Source organism: Buteo buteo, chromosome 9, assembly GCF_964188355.1.
Source record: "Buteo buteo chromosome 9, bButBut1.hap1.1, whole genome shotgun sequence".
NCBI lineage: Eukaryota > Metazoa > Chordata > Aves > Accipitriformes > Accipitridae > Buteo > Buteo buteo.
Genome location: NC_134179.1, coordinates 45,772,692 through 45,791,935, shown reverse-complemented (window position 1 = coordinate 45,791,935; position 19,244 = coordinate 45,772,692). Strand labels below are relative to the sequence as shown.

Here is a 19,244-nt window from a genome sequence, read left to right as displayed (position 1 = left end):
GCTAGTTTCTACTGAGCTATGAATTGCTGTGAAAGGCACTCAGGAGAAGCTGGCCCACCGGGGAAACCAAATGACTCCTAATTAGCTCTTATTCATGGCATTAAAAGCACAATTAAGTGCTATTGTTTGAGGCAAATGCAACACACTGACCCTGGCCTTTTCACACCAACCCTCACCACACTGGGTTACTGTGTGCACTGCTTGTCCACCCCTAACATAATTTCACCTCCCTTCCTATGCAAACTGGAGTTCAGTTCTTTCTTTCCCCCTGCAGCACACCTGAGGGAGAGATAGCATCTATGGCATGCTTCTTGCTGGAACAGACTCTGATACCATCTCCTCAAAGTTATGATGTGTGTGTCTTTTTGTTTTTTTTTTATCTCAAGGGAATTTACTGTGGGTGAGTGTTTCAGGAGAGCCTGGGAGATTGAATTCTTCTGGTAACATAAAATAGCTGAAGTGGTGCATGCTCCTCTTTGTAATCGTGCCTTGTCGACACAGCCAGAGCAAGGGGAACTTTGTGCTAAGGGTTTCTCATGTAAGAGAGTTTGGGGATTATTGTTTAGGAGCTCAGCCAGAGGTCAGGGCAGCAGCTGACTGGCAAGAACATTGGTCAGAAAAGACCAGAAAAAGCTGATATTGCAGGACAATCTCCAGATCTCGTCTTAGGTTCTTCTGCCAGCTGTAATAAAAGAGCTTAAACATGGGCTGAGGTTGTGATAATACAGAAAGAAAAACCCTAAATCCAGATATTCCCTGCCTGTGGGGCTGTGGCGGGGCTTTGCCTTGTTTTAGGGCAGTTGTCACCTTCAGGCTGTCTCGTAATTTGGCCTAAAATGTGAGGGTGACCTGAGCAGGGGGACAGACCTCACAGCACCGTTTTTGGCCCACATGAGGGGCTCACGGCCAACATGGGAACTGCCTGGAGCAGGAGGGTGCTTGCTAGAGCAAACATGAGCAAAGCAAGCACATCTGGAAGAACTCAGAGCAGGGGTGGCCAAGGAATGGCTCTTGAGCACGGCTCCCACACGACGGCTGTTGGGTAATCCTGTACCGCCCGCTATGGAGGGAAGCGGGCCAGAAGGAACACTGATCTTCACCCTGCCAGGTTGCCCCAGGACTGTGCTGCGAGCTGAGCACAGTCGTCTGCATGCTCTGTCATTTGCCAGTGGTGGGTCGCTCCCAGGCCCCCTCCCTTCCCTCAGCTCTCTGAGGGATGGGGCACACGTGCATCCCAAATCCCCAGATTTTGCAGCTTGTGAGTCAAAAATCCAAATCTGAAGCCAATCAGTTCTGAGGCAGTACTGCCCAGAGACTAGAGCCCTCGACTAATAGGATCTGGAGTCTCTTTCTGGTTAAGCTGCTTCCCTTGTGCCTGCCCAGAAAAATCACACCACCTCTCCTGGAACTGCTAAAGAAAGAGAACGTGTCTCCCTATTAAGTCCTTGAGATCTAACAGCAATGCAGATGTAGCGTTGTTGTTATTGTGTCCTTCAGGGAACAGATGAAAGAAAGGAGGCACTATGAATTACCCAGGGTGAGGCTCTGGGAACATCTTAGCAACTCCAAAATCAGTTAAGTGTGTTAGAATGTGAAAACAGCCAGAGGGGCCCTGGGAAGGAAGGTGATCACCACAGGAGAGAAAGGACAAAAGGGTTCCTAATCCCTATAACTCTCTTTCACTACCTCACAGGCACCTCTGCTAAAAGAAAAAATAACTTCTCTCAGCGGAGGATGACAATGCTGGAGCCAGGCAGGCCAGTAGGTTGGGTGTGCAATTTTCCACTGTATACTGCAAGAGCTGGCGCCACATCAGTAAAGGGATTTTTTTTTCCCCAACAAAGGATAGAACAGTGCAGTGTCTCCCTTCCTGGTTCTCTGCTGCTTTTTTCACGCTAATACCTGTCCAGCTGCATTACTATAATCACTATGCTCAATCCCTTAATAGCACGATGCAGGCGTGGCTATCAGGGTGGCTGCATTGCCTCATGTCTGTACATCTCTTTGGTGTTGCCCTGTTTAAACCCTCTGCTTCGCAGGTGGTCGTGGTGTTCTTGCTCCTCACTGCCATGAGCGTTGCACTTTGTCCATCAGTACTTTTGATACAGATGCTGCTGGTCTTGCTGAGTTACGTTAGCGTTGTGTCTTGCAGCTGCAAATCTGTAGAAAAAGCATATCTGCACGCAGTCATAAGCACTGGTAAGGACTGATCATACTCTTCCCATCAGAAACTGCATGTAACATGTCCCGGCAGTGGGTGTCTAATGCAGCTTCAAATTCTTTTTCTCTGATTTAGACTATTTAAGCACTAAAACTTGCCTCAGCAATGAGATAGAAGAAATTGTGGCACAGAAGTTTTTAGCTTCCACAAATCTTTTAGAAGTCACAGACTGCTTCTGTGGAGTTTGTGTGAAAGGGGATGCAGCAAAGCAGGTGCCACTGGGAAACGTCAGGCATCTGCCTTTTTAACTGACTGAAAGACCACTGTTGTAGGGACTTCCCAGTCTCTATAGAGAGAGTCACCCTAGACCGGTATGTAAACAGAAATTACTGGAGTTTCTCCTCTTTTGAGCTACTAGATTTCTGACAAATACTGTATCAGTACACAAATACTGCCAGGTCTGTGCTTGTCCCGGGATAGAGGTCCTGACGGGAAAATTTCCATCTGGCTTTGGGTCGGCCCATATAAATATTATGGATGTGCAGACCTCTTGAGTCAGCAGCTTTCCTTGGCTTTAGACTCTTTAAAAAAGCAAATAAATAGATTTGTAGATTTTTAATGATATAAGACACTTGTGGGCGACTTGGCATATCACAGAGCATTCACTTGTGTTACTTCATCGAGGAGCAGCGGGGTGGAGCTGGAGTGAGCACCTCTGCGTCTCAGGTGCAACAGTGAAATGCTAAAACGTAGCCATGAGCAAGGAGCCTTCGGTCTGAATCACGCTGGGTGCCGGGAACTAAAGTGGAAGGAGCAGGTCCTGTGTGTGCCGTAGTGCTTCTAGTGGGATGTGACAAAAGACATGAAATCGGGGAGAGAAAAATGATGATTCTGGAATTTGGCTCTAGCTGTCAGGGGTGACGAAAAAGCACTGGCAACGCCTCCTGCCCGGGCTATAAAGGGCTCCAAGCCAGGGGGAAGCGAGCACTCACTCTCTGTGCTGCTGAGCCGGGTGTTGCTCTCCAGCCCTACAGCCTCCGCCAGCCTTCGCCATGAGCACCACCACTGTCAGGCAATACTCCTCCTCCACCTCCCTCAAGGGCTTCGGTGGCCTGGGTGGAGGCTCCAGCAGGCTTTCCTCCGTGCGTGTTGGGGGAGGAGGGTACAGAGCCCCCAGCGTCCACGGAGGCAGCTACTCTGTCTCTTCCCGCATTGTCTCGGGGCTTGGAAGTGGCTACGGGGGCAGCTACTGCAGCAGCGTAGGAGGGGGCCTCGGCAGCGGCTTTGGGGGTAGCTATGGGGCTGGCTTTGGGGCTGGCTTTGGAGGTGGCTTTGGAGGTGGCTTTGGAGGTGGCGACGGCATCCTCCCGGCTGGCGAAAAGGAGACGATGCAGAACCTCAACGACCGCCTGGCTGCCTACCTGGACAAAGTGCGTGCCCTGGAGGAGGCCAACACTGACCTGGAGGTCAAGATCAGGGAATGGTACAAGAAGCAGGGACCTGGTCCAGACCGTGACTACAGCCCCTACTACAGGACTATCGAGGAGCTCAGGAACAAGGTAGGATGCTGTGATTAACACAGTGGGATGTCTTGTTATCAGAGAGGAAGCAGAAACACTGACTGCTACCTCTGTAATTAGTAAGTACTAACTATGTTGTAAAAAGTGTCTCAGATGCACATGCAGAGCGCCAGGCTGGAAATTGAGAAATGTCTCAATGTCAGCTTTTGATTACATCCTTCTAGACAGAACAAATTGCAGTTTTCACTGAAAGAAGCAGATGTAAAAGGACAATGCAAAAATGGGGAAGAGACAAGTCTGCATTGATAATACATATTATTTTGGAGTTTAACATTAATGTGCAGGGGAAGTTGTAGGTTTGTGCAAACTGTGAAACATTGATGTCATATTTGTAAACATTCAGGCAAAGAATTTGCAAGCTTGTTTCAGCTCCTCGGTATTGATGTGATTTAGATGCCAAAGAGAAAAAGATGGAACTGACCAACTACAAGTTTTTTTGCCTCCTTTTGGCAGTCACTGCCCCAAGGCCAGGTTTGCTGCAAACCCACCAACCCTGGCAGCTCTGGGGGATTTCTCTTGGGTCTGATTTGATTCCCACCACCCCATTTTGGAGGAAATAGTCAGGAGTTGACTTTGTTTTTCTCTGTTACTTCTTACGTATGAATTGTTCCCAGGAAATGTGAAGGAAGGCAGTGTACAACTGGAGCTGCAGGAGTGCTGGCAAGTGATGCAGGGAATCCATTTTCCCTCCCTCTCCTTGGGCCCATAACTGATGTCCTCCCAAACTGTGACTTGAATATTCTCCCAGTGTGAATTATTTGCTCCTGGGTTTGTATCAGAAGCTGTAGGCACCTGCTCACTGCACTTTGCTGCATTTCTGCAGTCAAGAAATTAAATCCATCCCGTAGCAAGCGGGCACAAGGTTTGCCAAGCACAACCACCCTGCTGGTCCATCTGTCCTGCCAGAAGAGCCGCACGGTGCTGTGGATGGGGGAGCAAGTGATTCCTTCTTGACCCTTGCATAATTAGCACCTGCCCTGAAGCATGGGAACAAATGCTGGCATCAGATCTCACACATCTTACGTGGCTTCATGCTGCCTTTTGAATTACTGACGGACTTTCAGAAAGGGAGGTCACAGGGTAATCAGCCCCTTCTTGCAGTCAGTCTCAGCTGTGTCTCACTTGTCCTGAATCAATACACACTTCTGCTAAAGAAACCCCAGGCTTCCCCAAAACTATTCCTGTCCTGACAGTCTCACTTGTGCTCCCATCCCTTGGTCAGCCAGGAGTTCCTGACACTCATTTAGTGCTTTTTCCTTATCCTCCACCCTCCAGGTCCTGGTGGCCACAGTCGACAATGCTAACCTCCTCCTGCAGATTGACAACGCCAGGCTGACAGCTGATGACTTCAGGACCAAGTAAGCCACATTTTCTGGAAAAATGGAACAAAGTCTGCAGAGACGTTTGATGAAATGGGGAGAAAAATCCCATCTAACCCCTCAAAAGGCAACATGGAAACAAAGCCTTCAAAATGAAGGTGTAATTTCCAAAGCAGGTCGTTATCTAAATCTCATAGGCACTTCCATCAAAACTTTCACTATTTTACTCCCATTGCTTGTTCCTCTATGGTACAACCTTTCCTGTGCAGAGAACTTACACTGTGTCTCTGCTGTGCATCTAGCCTGTGTGTATATGTAGCTCAACAAAGCCCAGACCCAGTAACAAGGCCCAGTGATATCAGGAGCAAGGTGATGTTATGGACTCAGATGGACACTGTTTTATCAGTTGTTCCCCCGCATTCACTAGCATTCACCATCAGAAGTTTGACCATGCACCATCAGGGTCATGCAGTATTGACACAATGCCAGCAGCAGCATGGAGGAAACGAACAACAAACCGAGGTGCTCTGTCCCTGGCTGGGCAAGGGCTCACGCAACTTTCATGACTGTTCTTGTGTTTCCAGGTTTGAGACGGAGCAGACTCTGCGCCTGAGTGTGGAGTCTGACATCAATGGCCTGCGCAGAGTCCTGGATGAGCTGACCCTGGCCAGAGCTGACCTGGAGATGCAGATCGAGAACCTGAAGGAGGAGCTGGCCTACCTCAAGAAGAACCACGAGGAGGTGAGCACAAAGGCAGGCTCAAAAAAGTCCAGCCTGGGCCCAGAAATATGAAGTCTGGTCCAACCTTTAAGATTATGCTGAGTTTTAAATTGCTGGGAGGGAAGATGAGAAGTGCTGATAAGGAAGTAGAGATGATACATTCTGGATAACAGCACATCCTCTCTGGACCCTGTATAAAATCCATTCACCACTCGTTATTTCAGTAATGATGTCCACTGTAGCTGTTAGAGATGTATTAACAATTCCAGCAGCTTCAGGACTGGAAGGTCTATCTCCTGAGAAATGAAGCTAACTACAGGCTCTGATTTATTCTCTGAAGAATTAACTCAAATGGAGATTTCTTAGGAATTTGGATTATTTTATTTGTGATTGTGGAGCAAAGGTCTGTTTGCTCCCTGTTGATCTGCTCTAGAAATACCTGCTGAAGGATGCTACCTTTCCTAAAGAACTCTATCCTGAGAGCAACATCTTTATACACTGGTTGCTGGATTGCATGAAGATGTGTTTCTCTTTTGTGTCAGGAAATGAATGCCCTGCGCGGGCAGGTGGGTGGAGAGATCAGTGTGGAGATGGATGCAGCTCCTGGAATCGACCTCACCAAGATCCTGGCTGAGATGAGGGAGCAGTACGAGAGCCTGGCGGACAAGAACCGCAGGGACGCCGAGCAGTGGTTCTTCAGCAAGGTGAGCTGGCTCACTGGCAGTGCAGAGGGGCGCGTGGGACCGGAGTCTGTGCCCGCTCACTGGTGCCGTAATGGCATGGTTTTGCTGTGTTGCAGACAGAAGAGCTGAACCGGGAGGTGGCCATCAATACCGAGCAGCTTCAGAGCGGCAAGACGGAGATCACAGAGCTACGACGCACCATCCAGAGCCTGGAGATTGACCTGCAGTCCCAGCTCAGCACGGTACGAGGGGCTGGCTCCCTGCGGGGTGGGGGGCATGCAGGAGCGCAGGTGAGGGGATGCATGGGTGCTCCCATCCCTGCCACCCTCTGTCCCCCCCTGAACCCGTTCCTCTCCTCTGCACGCAGAAAGCGGCGTTGGAGGGCACCTTGGCTGACACAGAAGCCCGCTACGGCACCCAGCTGGCCCAGCTCCAGGGGCTGATCACCAGCGTGGAGGAGCAGCTGGCTGAGCTGCGGTGCGACATGGAGCGCCAGAACCACGAGTACAGGGTCCTCCTGGACGTCAAATGCCGCCTGGAGCAGGAGATTGCCACGTACCGCCGGCTCCTGGAGGGCGAGGATGCCCAGTACGTAGAGGGGCTTTGCTTGGGAGGGCACATCGGGAGGAGATGGGTAATAGTGAAGCAAATAAAAAAAATGAAAATCTGCATTCCCTGGAGGATCCTGTGAGTCCGTTTCCTGACCCATGGCATGCAGCAGGGTCTCACTTTTTGATCCTACTAGTCCAGAACAGCCCAGTGGTTATCACAGCACTGCAGCATCCCTGGGATCCACTTCCCATCCCTCCAGTGTTTACGTGATACTGGGGAAGGAGCAGGTACCACTGCTGCTTGTTGCAGCTGGGATGTGTGCTACCTTTATGTCTGAATCCCCGTGGCACACATACGTCCTTACCATTTTCTTCCTTTCAGTTTTGACACTAGGCAGTTTCCAGAAGGCATTTTATTCACAAACTGGTACAAGAAGAAAAGGCGGGGTTTAAAATAATGTTTTTGTCTTCGAGACTATGTACTTTTTTTCCGTTTCTGACCATTCTTTCTCTTTTCTCCTCCTGTAGCATGTCTTCCCACTACATCTCGCAGTCTGTGAAAGAAGGTAAGAACATGTCTTGGCTGAAGCATTGATCACACATAGTTCTGTCATATCCTTAGCCACCTTCTTAGCTCAGACTCTTTTCACTAATTTACTAAAATTACTATTTTATTATATTTTCAAAATATTAATTGACATAAACCACTCTTATGATATACCAAAACATGTTTCAGAAGATTATCTGTCCAGACTGAAACTATATAATATATATGGGTAAGAATGTGGTGGTTATATTGTGTTTCTGAGGCAGTTGTTGGTAACAACAAATCTATCCATGAAAATCTTTGAGACACTTTCTCCTTCCTTCCCTGTAAATTACAGTTCCTTCTTTCTCCATTGTAGCACCTGTAACTACCCGTCAAATCCGCACAATCTTTGAGGAAGTCCAGGATGGGAAGGTGATCTCCTCCCGTGAGCAGATCACCCAGTCTGCCCACTAAGGTGGCTGTGTGGTTTGCTGTAAACCTCGCATAGCAAAGCAAAAGAAGATTCCAGCTTATGTGCTCTGGCTGTGTAGATGACGAAAAGCATCTTCTCTTTTTATCGCACCCCTGCTTCCCTTACCCTCTCTCTAAGCGCTGTGCTGCACTCAGAAATCAAATAAAGCTTTTCTGCGCACTCGTGCAAACCAGGGTCTTGTTTTGTTGCTCTGAAGAGCCAGGCTGTCCCACTCCTCGAGCTGTAGGACAAAGCTCCTCTCTGGAAGGAGCAATATTCTCCATCTTTGGTACCCAGGTGGTGGGGCCAGTACACCTACACTTCTATAACACTTGAGACCTGGTCGCATCAGTGAAGAGAGCTGATGTGGGCGGAGGTCTAGAGAGGAACTGGTTACCTGGGTCATGGGAGGTGAAACTTGTGAGAGTCTTTGTATTTCACCTCAGATCCGGCACTGTGACTTTCAGATCGGGGGAGAGTCCTTCTTCCCTGGCTGCAATGTACAGCAACAGCAGAGCTGAAGCTTTTAACTCAGTGAGTCTAAGCAAGAAAATGAACAAAACCCGGGTCACGCAGCCAGGACCCTGCAAATGATTCCCTTCCCAGCTCTGCCTCAGCAGTTGCCGTGCAGTCCAGATAACAAGCTTTGTGGTAAAACAAAATTAAGCCATAGATGTGGCAGCAATACACTGGCTGACGCCCCTCCAGAAATACAAACTCAGATTAGTGTAATTCTTGCTTCCAAAGGCACCGTTGAAGGGTGAGGAACACAAGTGATGGTAAGTGGTGGGTATGGTCTATATAAGCAAAAAGATTAAAACTCTTCTGGGAGTTATTTCTGGCACTCCCTGGCTGTCAGTGGCTGTTCCTGATGCAGCAGTTCCTGTTGCCGTCAGCTGACCCAGCCGTTCCTGGAAAGCCAGTTCAGACACATTCTTGGCTGGATTCTGCCATATTTATTACTTCATTAATTCAACTTCTAAATCGATGGGATGATTCAGAGAAACGCTACTGAATGTGTGTAAGAATAGAGCTGGCCACACAGTTTTAAGACCCCTTTCAAGAAATTCTGCCTAGATTTTATGGGGAGACAAGAGAGAATTCAGTTTTTTTTTCAAAATGTGGAAAGGATTCCTGGAGTGCATCATCTACACCACAAGCCAAGGTAGCATGGATGCACGGTCTAGAGGCACCCTGTGCTGCAGCCATCCATCTCTGCCTGGTGTTGCCTGGGGCTGTATCCCCCCTGTCCACACAGAGCAGATCCTCTGTGACCTGTGCAGGGCATCAGCTGCCCTGCGCGCCCTGCGCAGCAGCCCTGAGTGAGCCGCCTTAAAGTGCTCCCAGCACCCACCGACTTGTGGTAGACGTGGCTTTGGTTTTGGAGCTTACCACTGACGAACAGTGATCTCATTTCCACTCAGATTCCACCGAAGGATGTGTAAACACAACCCAGTAAGGGAGCACTGTTGTCAGGAGAACGGCTCCCACCGCTCTGCCGCCGCATGGCCTCATGGTGCATCATGGACAGGCCAAGAGTAAACAACGGGGCACAATTCCTGACCCGAGGCACTTCCAGCCACCGCATCTCCGCAGTCCTACAGACTGCGCTGTCTCTGCTCCCACACCCTTGGACTTGGACGAGGGAGCCCTGTGCAGCACAGGGACTCTCCCCAGGGATGCTCCATGCCCTGGGGCTGGATGAGGGCAGGTGTTGGGCAGCCTGAGCTCAGATGCCCAAGAAGGGTAGGGACAGACACAGCCCGCAGCTAACACCTGGGGCTTCCCAGGTAACCTCTTAGGGATCCCCTGTTCTCCCCAGGGATGGTGGTCGTGCCCCTCTGGTTGCCACCCTTGCGACACCCGGCATGGGGATGCTGAAGGTGCCTTGCTGGAATTCATCCTTGCTTTACATGTTTCTCCTGGAAAGGTCTGGGCACACCCGTGTCACTATAGAAACAACAAATAATACTTTGCTCGCTAAAGCCCCTGTTTTAATTACTCATTAACAGGGGATTTTGTTAGCAAAGTTTTATTACTCCTGCTACTGCAAATTGTGAGAGGTGTGGAAAACAGATGTTGATTCCCTCCTGCCTTAGGCATTAATAATTAGTCTGACCTTAAGAAATCCACTGAGGAGGGAGCTGCAGGTGGTGGCTTATGCAGACAGGCAGCGGCAGCTTGAGGCAGGTTTCAGAAAGTGGTATTTTATTCCAGAAAGACAGTTTGACTTCTCAGGCTACACTGAGTTAATCTGACACAGACCACCACTTTAGAAAGAGACGTTAAGGTGTGGCTTTTCAGCTCATTTCAGGGAACTTTCCTATGATAATTTGATACTAGAGCAAACATTGTAAGTGCACTAAAACAGAGAAGTGTTTTCGTCTGGGTAGTTTCATCTACTGGATCTGCTGATATGTATGTTTGGAGCCAGAACTTCACCTCTCTTTTCCTCCTGAAGTAAGACAGTATTGCACGCTTAAACACCAATGCGCTACCATGAAATTACTGTTATGCCATAGAACTGGCATTCTGATTTTGAAATGTATAAAAAATGGGCTCATAGTGTGCATGTGCTCATGCAACAGAGGCAGAAGCTGATTTAATAGTCAGCCTTTTATTTAAAAGAGAGTGTGATACAAACAATATGCAGTCATTTGTGGTTGTGTTCAATGGGAGGTCATGTAAATAGTCTTAGAATTTTTAATATGTCGTTTTAAGTCTTAATTATCACTTCATGATTTTAATTGCTGTCTTGTGGTATTATCAAAATATCGTAGGTATCTTGAGCAATGCGTATTTTTATGACACAGCAGTTAAACAGGAAACAAAAGATAAAAGAAAAGGCAATTTCATGTAAAGAAAGAATATGCTGTTAACCTTGTAACGTTGTGACAGTTATTCATTCTACAGCCTGCCTGTGGGAAGCCGGTTACTCCTGCCAGCTGGCCAGTCTGAAAGGCTTTGCTCATGTCAAGACTGAGGGTTTGGACTTGCACGGGGGCTCTGTGCTGTTTTTGTCACCGACATTCCCCTTTCTCTGTGCCACCGCTGCACTCAGCGGGGACAGCCCACGAGTTCCGCCCTTTTGTATCACCCAGGTGAAGGTGAGGAAATGAAGACGGGGAGAAAGCACATTCCTTGGAGCTACGCGTCCCAGCCGCCCCCGTGCTGCTGCGCCTTTGCCATCCGCACCTGGGGAGGACGAGCAGAAAGTGGGCGTCCACTGGCTTTGCGCCCCATCTCCTGGCACTCACGCGACAAGAAGATGCTGCTGCCAAGAGACTGAACCCATCCTCCAGCCAGAGAAAACACGGTGGAGATTCCAGTTCTCCAGTTCTCCAAGTCGTACAGACTTGTCTCCATTCACCAGTGGCAAATGGGAACTTGGGTAGCTGTGCTTCTCCATAGCAGCCAACTCCTGATATTCCAAGGACACACCCAACTCCTGTATTGTTTCCAGCTTTCTTCAGATAGAGGGGAGGCAGTCATGCCCTTTAAAGCTACTCACAAATGTACCCTTACTGCTTATTTCCATACTCTTTCCCCCCTCCTTTGGCAAATGATCTAAGGAAGAACTTGGCTGTTGGGAAGGGGTTGTTGGGGCCTGTCTGCAAAGACAGTCAAACAATTCACCATGTACACACATGAGAAATATCTTCTCCTCCACACCCTGCATTATTAGCTAGTGACACTCGATTTGTGGTTTCTGCCCATGACGCAGGTCAGCATGAAGAACAGATAGTGGGACTTGACCATGCCTGGTGCACTCATTTTCGGAGCCTTTTTGCAGAGGCAACCAGTATCTCTCCTGAAGCTCTGTTTACATGGGAGCTGTAAACTCCAAACTCACACTGAAGTTGTCCTCTGTGGTCACAACTGATTGAGATGTTCATCACAGAAAACATTATGAGCATTAGCTGCTAAGCTATGTTACTGTCAACTTTGCACTCTTGTTCACAGTGCTTAGGGACCAGGAGCTTTTTGACTTACATCCTCCATCTACTTTATGCTCTTCCACATTTTTTCCTGGAGCATCTCATAATTTTTAAGTTATGCTAGCTAGTAGCCATACCCTGCCCTTTCTGAGTGGTTTGCCAGGCTCTTGTTCACAAAGAAGAACACAAAATATCCACTGCTTATTGTCTTTTCATATTCCTCCACTCTTGGGTGGTCTCTGAAGTGAAGTGAAGAACTGATGAGCCCTGAAGCATGAACTCTCTTTTCATTGCTTTTTCATTACAGAACATCCCTCTCTCTGTGGATAAAAGAGCAGACTTGAATTTCCAGGATTGGTAGCCAAGTTCCTTCTAGCACCATTGTACTCACGGGACTGTAGATGTACATTCAGGGCTTCATGACACGGCTGTTATCCCTGAAGGTGAGCTGTGTGTACAACCTAAGTAGAGACAAGAAACTGTAGTAGCTGGGACAAAAAGACACAGTAAAAGAGATATTGACTTACTCCATCGAAATGCTGTCTGAATAGCTCTGCTTCAGAGCTAACAGTACAAAGCAGTATTAAAATGTAGCCCTGAGCAAGGAGCCTCCTACTTTGAATCACACCTGACTATTTACTTAGAAACGGAAGAACCATAAAGACGCCCTTTGTGAGATAAAAAGGTTCTGTGGAATATGACAAAAAACATTAATAGAACAAAGGTAAAAGTGACGATTCTGGAAGTTGGCTCAGATTTTAGGAGTGATGAAAATCATCGGGAATGCAACAGAAAAAAAAAGTGCTGGCAACGCCTCCTGCCCGGGCTATAAAGGGCTCCAAGCCAGGGGGAAGCGAGCACTCACTCTCTGTGCTGCTGAGCCGGGTGTTGCTCTCCAGCCCTACAGCCTCCGCCAGCCTTCGCCATGAGCACCACCACTGTCAGGCAATACTCCTCCTCCACCTCCCTCAAGGGCTTCGGTGGCCTGGGTGGAGGCTCCAGCAGGCTTTCCTCCGTGCGTGTTGGGGGAGGAGGGTACAGAGCCCCCAGCGTCCACGGAGGCAGCTACTCTGTCTCTTCCCGCATTGTCTCGGGGCTTGGAAGTGGCTACGGGGGCAGCTACTGCAGCAGCGTAGGAGGGGGCCTCGGCAGCGGCTTTGGGGGTAGCTATGGGGCTGGCTTTGGGGCTGGCTTTGGAGGTGGCTTTGGAGGTGGCTTTGGAGGTGGCGACGGCATCCTCCCGGCTGGCGAAAAGGAGACGATGCAGAACCTCAACGACCGCCTGGCTGCCTACCTGGACAAAGTGCGTGCCCTGGAGGAGGCCAACACTGACCTGGAGGTCAAGATCAGGGAATGGTACAAGAAGCAGGGACCTGGTCCAGACCGTGACTACAGCCCCTACTACAGGACTATCGAGGAGCTCAGGAACAAGGTAGGATGCTGTGATTAACACAGTGGGACATCTTCACTAAAGTCACTTTTAAAAAGATGACCCTGCTTGTAAAAGCCGAAGGGAAGAGTGTTAACAAACGACAGGTAATTGGTCTGTGATGGGAAAACAGAAAGAGCATGCTTGGAAATCATAGTCATAAGTTATGAACAGCAGTTTCTTGATCATGTCCTCCACAAGGCACAAATATGGGTTTTCTACTGACTGTTTCTGTGTAGGGAGAAAGATGGGGCAGGAACGCAGAGTAAGGGGCTATCAGACATTGGTTCAAGTTACCTGATGCTAAAGGGTGCGTGCTGCACCGCCAGTCATTTCCTGCCTTTCCTCGATGCTACTTATGGCCCACGTATATGGTCCCTTTGCCAGACTCCTGATTAAGCACTCTGCAGGTAGGGACACGTTATCTCTTTGGCACTGTTCGCTACTGAATGATATGCAAATGGAGATGCTAAATCATTCCCTTAAATATCCTACAAATCAGATCTTTTCTAGCCTGATAGGAGGCTCAAGGTAGAGGTTAAAAAAAAAAGAAACTGCCGTAGGGGATAGTTGTTCTTTGGGAGGTGCAAACACAGACAGGAGTGAAATCCAGGAGTCAGAACATACTGGGCTGCTGTAGGCGGCTTCAGAGATGCTGAAGTCAAGTGTGTGCCCTGCTCTAAAATGCAGCAGATGAAATCATGGCCAAGCTTGTTTCTTTATTCTTAGCAGCTCTCTGGTTCATTTTAGGCAAAAGTCCTTTACAAAAGCACCAGAATCTGTCTTCCCTTCCTACCCTGCCATCGCTGTCCTCCCTCTGCCCACATTACTCATCATGAGCTGATTGCCTACTGGAGGTGACAGCATCCTTAGTAAGCTCAGGTTCCACTGGAGAGGATGGAGGTGTGGGTGGTTGGGTAATGACAATACCTGGTCTGTGAGAGTAAATGCCAGGGAAATGAGGCAGAGCCCATGACAGGCTCAGGGCTCAACCCCTGGGGGAAATCACATACCTAGAATTTTTCAGTTCTTTAACCCTTCTCTTGGGCTTCGCCTTGGGGTGAAGGTCTCTTGCTCTGATGCATAGAGCTTCTCTTCAAATTCCAGCTTATCAGGTGTGCTCTGATCTGGAGCACAGATACATGTGGAGGCAGAAGCTGTCTCCAGATTTGAGCGATGAAGGGCTGGGTCTTACAGAAACCCTCTGCTCATGATCCAGAGGGAGGCAGACCCTTCCCTCCCCTCCCACGCGGCAGCTGGGAAATTACCACATCAATATTCTGGGATTATTGCTTGGATATCCCCTGAAGCATCAGAACTCAGTGAGAGCTTTTCATTAGCTTGTGGCTACAGAAATTACTGCTCATTAAATGGCCAATCATTTTCAAAATCCCAGAACAAATATTTGCACCTCAGGTGTAATTACGAAAGCAAAACGATTCAGGCACACGGCACTCCTTCCTCAACCCTTTTTCCTTCTCAGTCGGGCTGTTCAGCATTGCCAGACAAAGCCCAGAGTGCTGCCAGGACTCTGAGTGTGGTATGAGTGCCTGGAGATGCCACTCTGGCAGGGGCAACAGACTGTGGCATGTGTGCCTGCCAGTATCTGCACAAGACCAAATCAGTGCCAATGAGAGACTGAGCACGAGTACCCTGTCTCTCTCTCTGCAGAGTCTATGTGGAAGTCCAGCCCAACGGGCAGGAGGTTCAGTGCTGCTCCAGTCCTTCTGGATGGGAACTCAGGCAGCAGCAGGCCATTTTTTGGAACTACTTTTTCAGTCTTTCACTCTCTTTTATTCCCTCCCAGATTCTTGCTGCAACTGTTGAAAATGCCAACATCGTCTTACAGATTGACAATGCCAGGCTGGCAGCTGATGACTTCAGAACCAAGTAAGTCCAATGCCTTCAAGAGCTCTAGTGAGAAGGGAGGGAAAAGCAAGTCTGTTTAAGGCTCTTCTTTGCTTTCTGCAACTGAAGTTGCTCCACCAGGTCACTGCTCACTAGAAGAGTAACATTTGCAAAGAGTACATCTCTTCCTGGGCACAACATTATCTTGACATTCCTGCACTGCGGAGAGCTGTGCACGCACATTTAATAAAAGATGGTTGGCAGAAATATGCCAAGCTGGGGAAGGAAACAAGAAGAAAAAACCTGTATCAGCTGGGCTCCACGGTACAACTGTGTGTTGCCCCCGCAGGTTTGAGACGGAGCAGGCTCTGCGCCTGAGTGTGGAGGCTGATATCAACGGCCTGCGCAGAGTCCTGGATGAGCTGACCCTGGCCAGAGCTGACCTGGAGATGCAGATTGAGAACCTGAAGGAGGAGCTGGCCTACCTCAAGAAGAACCACGAGGAGGTGAGCACAAAGGCAGGCTCAAACTGGGACCTACAAATATACCTCATGCACAATGGAAAGAGGTTTGGTCAAATGTGCAGGAGTGTGTCTGCAACCAGGGCTGTCAGGAGACACTCAGGTGGGTAAGGGGGAGGGAAACAACCCTTTCAGACAGGACCTCCAGGAGGTCTGTGAGGTTCGTGTGCTGGTGCAAATAAGAAATTTGTCATGATGGGAATATACTGATTTCACTCTGATGTGTGTCATGTATCTCTTTTGTGTCAGGAAATGAATGCCCTGCGCGGGCAGGTGGGTGGAGAGATCAGTGTGGAGATGGATGCAGCTCCTGGAATCGACCTCACCAAGATCCTGGCTGAGATGAGGGAGCAGTACGAGAGCCTGGCGGACAAGAACCGCAGGGACGCCGAGCAGTGGTTCTTCAGCAAGGTGAGCTGGCTCACTGGCAGTGCAGAGGGGCGCGTGGGACCGGAGTCTGTGCCCGCTCACTGGTGCCGTAATGGCATGGTTTTGCTGTGTTGCAGACAGAAGAGCTGAACCGGGAGGTGGCCATCAATACCGAGCAGCTTCAGAGCGGCAAGACGGAGATCACAGAGCTACGACGCACCATCCAGAGCCTGGAGATTGACCTGCAGTCCCAGCTCAGCACGGTACGAGGGGCTGGCTCCCTGCGGGGTGGGGGGCATGCAGGAGCGCAGGTGAGGGGATGCATGGGTGCTCCCATCCCTGCCACCCTCTGTCCCCCCCTGAACCCGTTCCTCTCCTCTGCACGCAGAAAGCGGCGTTGGAGGGCACCTTGGCTGACACAGAAGCCCGCTATGGCACCCAGCTGGCCCAGCTCCAGGGGCTGATCACCAGCGTGGAGGAGCAGCTGGCTGAGCTGCGGTGCGACATGGAGCGCCAGAACCACGAGTACAGGGTCCTCCTGGACGTCAAATGCCGCCTGGAGCAGGAGATTGCCACGTACCGCCGGCTCCTGGAGGGCGAGGATGCCCAGTACGTAGAGGGGCTTTGCTTGGGAGGGCACGTCGGGAGGAGATGGGTAATAGACACAAAACATGCTGTCTCAGGACTCGGTCCAATTGCAGGTTTCAGGGTTTGTCTTTATGTTCATACCAGCCACAGATGCCCAGTGTCTCTGTCCCTGGTTTCTGTTTGCAGTGAGATGCTGTAACGGGCACCTTTCACTGCTGGAAGGGTCAGTAGACCCTCTGCCCTCCAGGAGACACTGCGTGGAGCAGTAGTTTTAGCAATGACTATGAGCCTTTTCTGTTTTCCTCCTGCCTGAATACAGAGCCTGTGTAACAACAACAACAACAACAAAGAGATCGTCCCTAACTTATTTTTGTTTTTCTCCTTCTCTTGTAGCATCTCTTCCCAGTACTCCTCTGCTATGTCCTCACACTCTGGCAGAGACGGTAAGAACCTATCTTGCTACACACGCTTATAACGAAGAGCTTTGAGACCTGCTTTTAGAGCAGCTGCCAGACTGATGGAGTCAAAATCACTCCTTGGGCGTGCTGTGCCGCCTCGCTGGCTGAATCAGTGACAGCAGTTAAGAGAGCTTGTGTGCATCTTACAACTGCTAACCACAGGAAAAAGCTGTCAGGAAGGGAAATATCTTGCTCTCATTTACCACAAGAATGATTTGCCCTAAATGGGCCTTGTGATTGAGCAGCCAGTGTTCTAGCTTTACACAGACCTGAAAAATCAAGTGACACCACACATTTAAGCAGTGTGCCTTTTGCCTTCTTGAACCTTCCCATCAGCCTGGCTCTCCCTTCTTCCTAGTCAATGTAGGCTTGTTTAAAACAGTGTTTTCCAGTACTTTGTGGAATTTCTGACATCTTCCTGAAGAACATGCAATATCTGATAATATGTTAAGAAATCTCTCTCCCTCTTGCCCCCTGAATAATTGTCCTCCTCTTTCCTTTTGCAGTCATGACATCTTCTCGTCAGGTCCGCACAATTGTTGAGGAGGTGCAGGACGGGAAGGTGGTCTCCTCCCGGGAGCAGGTTGCGCTCACCACTCGCTAGGAGGGCCAGCAGCTCTGTGGACCCTCGACCAAGAGGGGCGAGCTGAACCAAGCACTGTCTGAGGCCGTATGTGGTTGGGTCATGTTACAGAAAGTAGTCTGCTTCATTCATCTGCTCCTCCTTCCTGCTTTACCCTAATTTCATGTGGGTGCCATCATGCACTCTGTACACATTTAATAAAGTTTTTTCCTCGTTCATGCAACTGCAGACTTGTCTGTCACTGATACATGATCTCTCAAAGCCTCAGGGTTGTGTGTTCATGCCAGGGAAAGTCCTAAGTAACCACAAGAAGCAGCCAGTGAGAGGAGGGGAATAGAGGGATATGGTTTCCACCTGGAGCAAAAATAATTTGTGGCAGTTTTTTCTACTGAACTCATTGCTTGTAAATACATGGGACCGACTGAGACATAAACCAGATAAGTTTGATACAATATGAAGGCAATGATGGAAGGATGATGTTTGAGGTCTCAATGTGCCACACAACTCCTAATTAAAGCCAACAAAATAAAGCTCAGTTCTCTAACTCTTGGTATCATAAAGAATCACTTTCTCCTGTAAGTAGAACTTAAATGACCTCAGCAAGACTACGACTGTCATGTGTACCATTCCGAGACATGAGCACAACACCAGACTGGTTGGCAAATCTTATACATACATGCCTTCTGTCTTATTTGACTGCCTTTAAATCACACTATTAGGTACATTGTACAAAAAACTTTATACAGGTCTTTTCATGCTGCCTGAGGGCTGCACTTAACAGGTTCTAAAGTAACCATTGCTTAATCCGCAGAGGGATGAGTAGCAATAACTTTTTATCGCTATAGCATCTAGTAGATCCCTGCTAAAATCCTTCCTGAAACACACGAGCTAGTTATCATATGTCAACAACGTCTGCAGGCAAGCTGCCATTCAGGATTAGGTGACGCAGCTTATGCGCTGGCAGTCAGGTACCTGACCTGCCTTTGCCCACTTATTTCCTGGAGAGTGACAGAGGAACCAAAGGATGCTGCATTGGTCGCACATCCACTGAATGTGTCTTGTGGGCTACATAGGAGAGGAAATAATTTTAGACCCAAAAGCTTGATGGAATCACTTAGATCCAACTTCATACTTTCTAGCCAGTGGTACTTGGGACCTCTATCCAGTCTTGGACCGTGGCCTCATGTTCATCACCCACCTCAAGAATTTGGGCCTTAGACAAAGGGAAAAGGTAATAGTTTGCAGTAAATCAACTTCCCTTTGCTTATAATGATGTACAAGGGGCTTCTGTGGCTGAAGTTAAGCACGCTTGTCTTTTGGATTATTATTGATGATTCATTCTCCCTCAGCCTCCACAAAGGCATTATGGTCCTTATTGAACAATTACAAAGGTATGTTCCCTGGCCTGAACAGACTCTTGAAAAGAGCTGATGATGTCATGCTGGGCATGACAAGACAAGCAAAGGAGACGGAAGGTGATCGAAGAAGTGGGGAA

At 48.9% G+C, this 19,244-nt stretch overlaps 2 protein-coding genes across 2 annotated transcripts; both read left to right on the top strand.

The window, feature by feature from the left end:
* Positions 1–2,886: 2,886 nt before the first annotated feature.
* LOC142034778 (keratin, type I cytoskeletal 14-like) lies at positions 2,887–8,205 on the top strand. The gene is made up of 8 exons (XM_075036549.1): positions 2,887–3,720; positions 5,017–5,099; positions 5,645–5,801; positions 6,323–6,484; positions 6,580–6,705; positions 6,831–7,051; positions 7,543–7,580; positions 7,920–8,205. Exons 1-8 carry the CDS (start codon positions 3,214–3,216, stop codon positions 8,015–8,017), a joined length of 1,392 nt encoding a protein of 463 aa, XP_074892650.1. The 5' UTR covers positions 2,887–3,213; the 3' UTR covers positions 8,018–8,205.
* Positions 8,206–12,814: 4,609 nt separating this feature from the next.
* On the top strand, positions 12,815–17,972 carry LOC142034777 (keratin, type I cytoskeletal 14). Its single transcript, XM_075036548.1, has 8 exons — positions 12,815–13,385; positions 15,190–15,272; positions 15,580–15,736; positions 16,001–16,162; positions 16,258–16,383; positions 16,509–16,729; positions 17,102–17,151; positions 17,673–17,972. The coding sequence occupies exons 1-8, from the start codon at positions 12,879–12,881 to the stop codon at positions 17,768–17,770; spliced, it is 1,404 nt and encodes a 467-aa protein (XP_074892649.1). The 5' UTR covers positions 12,815–12,878; the 3' UTR covers positions 17,771–17,972.
* Positions 17,973–19,244: the final 1,272 nt, after the last annotated feature.